The sequence below is a fragment of the Meleagris gallopavo genome, chromosome 29, assembly GCF_000146605.3.
Source record: "Meleagris gallopavo isolate NT-WF06-2002-E0010 breed Aviagen turkey brand Nicholas breeding stock chromosome 29, Turkey_5.1, whole genome shotgun sequence".
Taxonomy (NCBI): Eukaryota; Metazoa; Chordata; class Aves; order Galliformes; family Phasianidae; genus Meleagris; species Meleagris gallopavo.
In genome coordinates, this window is record NC_015039.2 from 3555814 (window position 1) to 3562972 (window position 7159).

At 49.0% G+C, this 7159-nt stretch overlaps 2 protein-coding genes across 2 annotated transcripts in view; both read right to left on the bottom strand.

Moving 5' to 3' along the window:
- LOC104914605 (importin subunit beta-1) overlaps nt 1-271 on the bottom strand; it is an 11483-nt gene extending 11212 nt beyond the window's left edge. Inside the window, exon 1 of the mRNA XM_010724612.2 lies at nt 245-271. Within this exon, the coding sequence (XP_010722914.2) occupies nt 245-271 (27 nt within the window). The remainder of the gene's footprint in view (nt 1-244) is intronic.
- Nucleotides 272-589: 318 nt separating this feature from the next.
- LOC100551027 (importin subunit beta-1-like) overlaps nt 590-7159 on the bottom strand; it is a 7774-nt gene continuing 1204 nt past the window's right edge. The window contains exons 2-11 of the mRNA XM_031557035.1: nt 6864-7059; nt 6524-6595; nt 5080-5224; nt 3592-3674; nt 2930-3037; nt 2533-2676; nt 2322-2427; nt 1872-1986; nt 1158-1319; nt 590-663 (exon numbers count right to left, since the gene is read on the bottom strand). Of these exons, the coding sequence (XP_031412895.1) occupies nt 663; nt 1158-1319; nt 1872-1986; nt 2322-2427; nt 2533-2676; nt 2930-3037; nt 3592-3674; nt 5080-5224; nt 6524-6595; nt 6864-7059 (1132 nt within the window). The 3' untranslated portion in view covers nt 590-662. The remainder of the gene's footprint in view (nt 664-1157; nt 1320-1871; nt 1987-2321; nt 2428-2532; nt 2677-2929; nt 3038-3591; nt 3675-5079; nt 5225-6523; nt 6596-6863; nt 7060-7159) is intronic.

Sequence of the window (7159 nt, forward strand, 5' to 3'; positions counted from 1 at the left end):
TTTACATCTCTTACGCTGCATCAGTAGACTGAAAACTTCGGTTAGTTTATGAAATGCAACAGCTAACCCCGTTTTTTTTTTTTTTGGGGGGGTCGGGAAAAAAAAAAAAGAGATAAACTGCAATGACTTGAAGTCGAGAATGTGGAGATACCGCCTCATTCACACACACTCACTCTTAGACCCAAAATCCTTCACCCCTCTCCTCACATCCCGTGCACCGACAGCATCGCGTGGCCGAGGTTACCGCGGGCGGATGGAGGTTGGCTCCCATCTTTCTCTCTCTCTCTGCTGAGCAGCCCAGTGATGCCGACCCCACGCTGTCGGAAGGGGCTGCCCAGTGCCAAGCAGAGCCCGGTGCTCCCACTCCAGAAGACGACCAAGGAGGCCAAGGCTTTGGATGCAAGTCAGTGCTCAGCTCGCTAACAGCGCTGCTGCTGTTGCCGTGGCGGGATTTTCAATGTGGTGTGTTTTCAAGCCTCACTCACTCATCATCCTCTCATTCCCAAACATTCAGCATCCGTGCACACTCCTCACTTCCGGGTTGTTGGTTTTTGTTGGTTGCTTTCTTGGTTGGTTTTGTTGTTGATTATTTTTTTTTCTTTTTTTTCAAAAGATTGGAGATTTCCAGTGGGGGTCTCAGGTGTCATCCCAATGGTAGCAGATCTGCAAGCAGAAAGGTGCAATTAAGAACCAAACCAAACGTGTTCGAAGACCCACATTCAAGCAATGAGACACCAGCAAAGCTGCCCAGAGCGCAGACGTAAAGCACGCAACAGGAACTCGGAGGGTAACAGCTGTAGTGCACTGTCACATCCCTCTCAACAACCTGCTCCTTTTAAAGGTGCTTCAGCAGCACTGCAGAGCACACAGAGCTCATCTGCCACCCCTGGGGCTGCTGCAGCCCAGCGAGGATCGAGCACCTCACAACACAAGGAGCCCTCAAGTCTGCGTCTGCTCTCATCAAACTCAGTTCACTGTTTTGCTGTTTGCGTTTGTTCCCGACGTGCAAGATCTCAGACAGGGTTTGTTTACAGGAAAATAAATTAAGAACGACCTTCTCGAGAAGAAGGCTTTTGTGTAGCACCTCATTCAGGCTCAGGAGTCCAGCCAATTTTGTAATTATGCAACATGAAAAGGAGGTGGGTGTTAGCCCTTACCAAGCTTGATTCTTCAGTTTTCTCAGTTCTTTAGTCGCCCAGGTAGCGAGGGTTTTCGTTTTGTTCGTCTTGGATCTTCTTCCTTCAGTTAGCAGTTCATGTATCATGGGTCTAGCTTCTACTAATTTCAGTACATCTTTTCCAAATGCTGTACACAAATCCCTGAAGAAGCAAGAGAGGCTTTGAGGCTGAGCACCACAAACAGGTGTGCCAATACTGCTCTGATCAGCTCTTGCTAGCTGGAAGAAATCTGACTCACAGCTCACGTCCTTTATGAAACGCTGCGCACGGTCACTCCTTGCAGCAGCAGCACAACTGAGGTTCTCTTAATTGTGACCAAATGGAGACATTCAATCTCCCGTCCCAAGGCTGATCTCTTCCATTCCACCTAAATTCAGCCCTGACCTGAGCTCCTCCACACCTGAGGGTGCGGGTGCTTTGCTTTTAAAGGCAGGTCCATCCCTGACAAATCCTACATCTGGAACTTCTGGAACATGCATCACTTCCAGTCGTCTGCTTCTCACCCTCCCAATTAAGGACCTCGCTTATGTTGCCTGCTTTACACCTTCAGCTAAACGCGTGGCACCAGACTGAAAAACCCAGAACTGGTGACAAACAATTCAGCCATAAAAATGCAGCTTCGGATGCATTTGATGCACAGAATTCTATCTAACAAACACACTGGCAGCGTTCACGCAGGATCAGGATGCTCACCCTATCAGTCCAGCAGAACATGCCACTACTACGTCTGTATGATCCTCATCTCCAGCAATGTGGTCAATGTAAGACAGAATAAATTCTACTCTGGGCTGCACCAGCATCACATCCGCTGAAAGAAAAGATTAGAGCAGGGTGAAACACAGTTCATGTTTAACAGTCTGCCTCTCACAAGGCCTTCCTGTGCGCTCCTGGACAGCCAAACTCCGAGCTCTCAGCCAGGGAAGGAGCACATAATGCCAAAGGAGGGAGAACCACAACGAAGAAGGGCTCTGAGCTCATTCCCTGCATAGGCAGCTGAGTGATCTCTCCCACACAGGAGTGAATTAACAAGGATGTGCCCATGGTTGGGACAACTACTGCAAAAGGAGCCCGGCCGAGCCGGCTCTCCCACCTCCCTTCATCATTCCAACCACACACACACACCAAACCACCACTTGTACTTACGGTGCACATTTTCTTGGTCTCCCTTCAATCCCTGAATGATGCCCGTGTAAGCTTCCAGGCAGCCCTCCCTCAGCTCATTCAGGTAATCCACCATATCATAGTCCGACTGAAAGGCAGCAGGAGAGCACCATGTCAGCAGTGCCCTCAGCAGAGCACACGGTCCTCACTCACTCACCATTTTAACGAACCACAGAGCACACAGCTGCCTCACCTTATCAACCTGTGCCTGGGAAGCCTGCTGGAGGGTGTTCAGTACAACATCCAGGTACTTCTTGAATTCTCCTCCAATAGCAAGGGCGATATCTCCAAACACAGAGAGAATCTGTGGCTTCACAGACCTATGAACGTTTTCATTCTGCAACAGATTTCAGCACCGTTACGTTCAGCTGCACCTCCCTGATAGGAGGAGCTAATAAACCACGACCTTCACTGGAAATGTAAATCCTTATCCTCCACAGAGCTGGATTCCATTCAAACACTAAGTGACACAGTTGTCAAACACGAGATCTTCAGAGCACGCCTAGCACTTCAGCTTCTCCCACCTCCCACTTTTCCCTCAGCGTGCAAGCCAACTGTTACTAACCACTAATGAGAAGGTAAACACTCACCCCCAAGTTCTCCAAGAGCAGCTGCATAACCTCATCACAGAAAGGCAAGATGTTGGATTGCAGGGCTCTGCATAGGTCGCCAACCAGGCCCACTGCAGCCAGACAGACCTGCAAATAGAACAGCAAGTCAGACACCCACCCGGTGAGTCAGGCTTCCACTCTCCATCCTCACAGCGTCAGCTTATTAAATTAAAGCACTGAGTGGTGACACTCTATGGGCATTAATGCCACCAACAGTGACAACCCTCCTGACAGCTGATGAGCCCTTTTTAATTTTATTAGCCATTCACATCGAGTTGTGAAGAGCTGAGCACACATCACCCCTGGGGAGGGCAGGAGGTCCCAGTGCCAGGAATGTGAACCAATGCTGCCCAGCTTCTGCTGGAAGTTCACAGCTGGCAGCAACCACTTTCCTCATCAAGAGCATCTCCTGTGCCACCACTGTGAAAATCCAGGTGTAAAGTCAACAAAGGCCTTCTGCTGAATTAAGAGAGCCTAAATCTGTGTGTGCAGACAGTAATTAGAGAGGACACAGGACTCCATTTGCACTTCACCACCAAAAGCTGTGATGTTTTACAGATGCACACCTGCTGAACTCAGCACCTGAGAGCAGATGACAATTTGGAGATTGCAAGCACAGGGCAGCCTGCTTTGACCTCTACCTGGTATTCAGCATAGTTCTTCAGTCCAATGCCAAGGAACGGTTTGAAGGCATCCATGTACTTCAGGAACTCTCCACCTAAGACTGTGCATGGAAAATATTCTTGTTAGAAAAAAGAACCCCCAACCTGCCATGCATCTGATGGAACTCAACAACCGAATCCTCCACCTAAAACGAGTGCCTGCACTGTGCACAGAAGCACAGCAAATCAATTCTCCAGTAGACATCACACAAAAGCTGAACGCTGCTGAAGCACGGACACAGGGACTAAAACGATTCAGAGAACTCTGTCCTTCAGGCCTTCTGAAGACAAACAACCCCTTCCCCGCGCTCAGAAGGATGCTGAGTGCTCCCTGCCCAACAGACCCTGCAGAGCTCTGCATCAGCCAAAAGCTCTGAGCCTTCCCACCCCACTTTCCTATAGCTGCAATGCCTTTCTTTTGGAAACAGGTGCTCCACCTCTTCATTCAGAGCTGCACGGTTCAAGCAGGGCCTTCCTTGGGATGTTCATCTTTCAGCAAGATTGAAGAATTCAAGCCAAACGTTTCCTTCACGCTGCAAAGTCCACTCTTTCTCTCCTCCAGCTCCTACCTTCCCCACACTTGTGTCACTAGGATTACACAAACGCATCTGTCCAAAGCAAAAAGCTCTGTGTCTCAGGACAGGTTTCCTTTCTGCCTCTTGGCCAGTCAGCACTGCTCCCTCTGAATCTTCCCATTCACTTCCCAGAGCCTCAGGCAAACCCAGCAGCAGGCTCTGCAGAGGGCTGAGGGCACAGACCTGCTCCCTGGAGCACGGGGAAGCAGCAGCTCCTGCAAGACAAACCCAGCACTGCTGTGCCTACAGACTGTCCCGTGTTCCCACTGCAACAGGCAGTGGCTTTTACTGGAGAAGCCACAGGCAGTGTGGGTACATCCAGGCTTCCAGCAGCTCCTCTGCTTCCACACAGTGCTGCATTCCCCTCCAAGCTCCAGCACAATTTCTGAACATCAGCTCACTCTGCCCAGGCTGCCACAACCCCCTTTTATTTCATTCCACCACCTCTGACTCACTCTCATGCTGACCATCACCGCTGTGATTTCTTTTAAATAAGAACAATGACTTTAAATCGACCATTTAGAAAACATCCCAAAGCACCAACGGGTCTCAGGCAGCAGCAACAGCAGCGTGAATCATTCAGATAAGCTCAGCCCTGGAAGGCAGCAGGTTCCCATTATGCTCAGCACTGCACACAGCAGAACTCCTCCTTTCTCCTGGCAGAATTTGCATTGTAACCACGTTATTAACAGAAAACGAGCTATTCATTCAAGAAACACAGCCCAGAATAATCCAGCAGACTCAGGGCTTCAGTGACAGATGTGGCAAGCTGCGCTGTCAAAACCATACCTTGAGGAGAAGCAGGAGCTGAGCATGGTGGTTTATTTTAGACTGTATGGACAACAAGAGCAGGGAGCACCCAGGCTGCACCCAGCCCCAGCACGGCACCAACCTTCCACCAGGGTGCTGACTGCCATCAGGGCATCCTCCTGCACACCCCCTGAGCCTGCTGTGCTCTGGAACATCCTCAGCAGAGATGCCATCACTACGTCTGAGATCTGCAGGGCATCCTGGTGCTGCACCTTCCGCAGGACGTTCTAAAGCAGGAAAAGGAAGAGAGAAAGACCATCACTGCTTCCATGCACGCCCAGCTGAATTACGCCTCCACCTCCCTGAATGCTTCTGAGCGTGCTGAGCTGCTGAAAGCAAAGCTGCTGTTTGAATTCTGCTGCTGCAGAAATATGCTTTGTCAGTGTGAGCGCAAAGTCCCATTCGTTTTTAGCTGCACTCCGTTTCCCAGCTACAGAACAAGCTGAATTTACTGTTCCTGCTGCACAGGCTGTTCTGCAGGTTCCCTTTTGTAAGCTGGCATTGCATGTGGCCAGCCCAAACTTGGCCCTGCATTAAAAAAAAACCACCTCTCAAATCACAGCAATGCCACAATGATGTCCTGCTGCCGATTACAGGTGGCATGGAAGCTCTGCTTCTGCACCACACAATTACATTTCAGAGATACTGGTTGTTAATCCAAGACACAGCACATCTTTACAGCCAACTGCAGCCGAACGTCTCTAGGATGAGCAAAAAGCAAGCTCACGTACAAACAATGCAGAGCAAAAACATTCATCTCAAGACCAGAATGACTCTATTAGGAAAATCAAAGACACCGAGTTTGGCAGTTCCAACAACAGGCCTCAGTTTTCCCACTGCTTTCCATTATTATCAATTTTTTCCTCCCTCCTGTTGGATGTTCACAACTATTTCTTCTGTTGGAAAAACCACGCAACAAGATGGTGTTTTATTCCTGTTAATTTCTGCTTCGTGCCATTAAGCATCTCAGGGCTCAGTTGCTGTGATAACGAAGAAAACCGTTTGCAAATGAAAGCTAGCAGTTCAATTCCACGCGTGTCAACCTCCAGGTCAGCCTCCAGAAGGAAACAGAGGCACAAGAGATCACACTGTGCCAAAAGAAAAGGCTCCATATGCAGAGGGCTCCCACTCCACCCCACCTTTCCGCAGTGCTGAACAGCAAAGCTCCAATACTGGGCACCCTGTGCTTCAGCAGGACAATCTGGTGAAGATTTTGGGAGAAGAGTGGCTGTTTTCAGTGCACTTTGTAAGAAGAGGAGAGGAGCTGAAGTGTGCTGGCGCTCCAAGCCACGTGGGTGTTCATTACCAGATGTTTAATTTCAAGGACACTTAGTGCATTTTAATTAGCGCCGTTTTAAATAAGAACACCAACCACAAGAGGCAGATGAACAAATTAAATCTGTTGCAGAGCTTTTTTTGCTGGTGCCAAGCAGAGCAATTGTTCACCCCGAAGCCATTGTAAGAGCCACTCTCCAACACCCCCAAACCTCTTCCCCATAACCACAAAGCAGGAACGAGGAGCTCACCTGGAGAGTAGCGCAGAGAAGAGACTGAAGATCATTGAACTGGATTCTGTCTGAAGTGCTCTGGATATGAGACTGAAAAAAAAAAAAGAACAGAACCCCAAATATAGAACACTTTTCTCATGGTCCATGCAAACCTGCTGCAAACCCAGCAGATCTCAGCAGCCATACGAATGGCAGAAAACCCATTTTAAATAGCTGTTCTTTCCAATTTAAGATGAGAGAGGTACTGTTCATAAGCTTTGTGCACCCAACCTGTCCATAAAAACCCAGAACACATTATGCCAGGAGATACACAGCCAGCAACAACCACAGCCAGGGCTCAAACCCCACGTCCTCCCACCTCCATCTGCAGCACTTGCTGAAGCCGCTCCATGATGACCAACGTTGTCTTCTGGACAGCAGGGTAACAGTCCTTGGCACTGTTCTTCACTATTTCCATCAGAGCTTCATATGCAGAGCTCCTCAAGTTATTCTGGTGTCCATCAGGCCTGGAACAGAAGGAAATGTATTTGCAGCTCCCAGCACGCTTAGAAACACTTTTGGTAAGAGCTTAAATTTCAGTGCTGCAATGAGCCTCTATTCCAAGATTTCTAAGTAAATGAAATTTGCAGAGCCATTTTTGGAACTTTTTTTTTT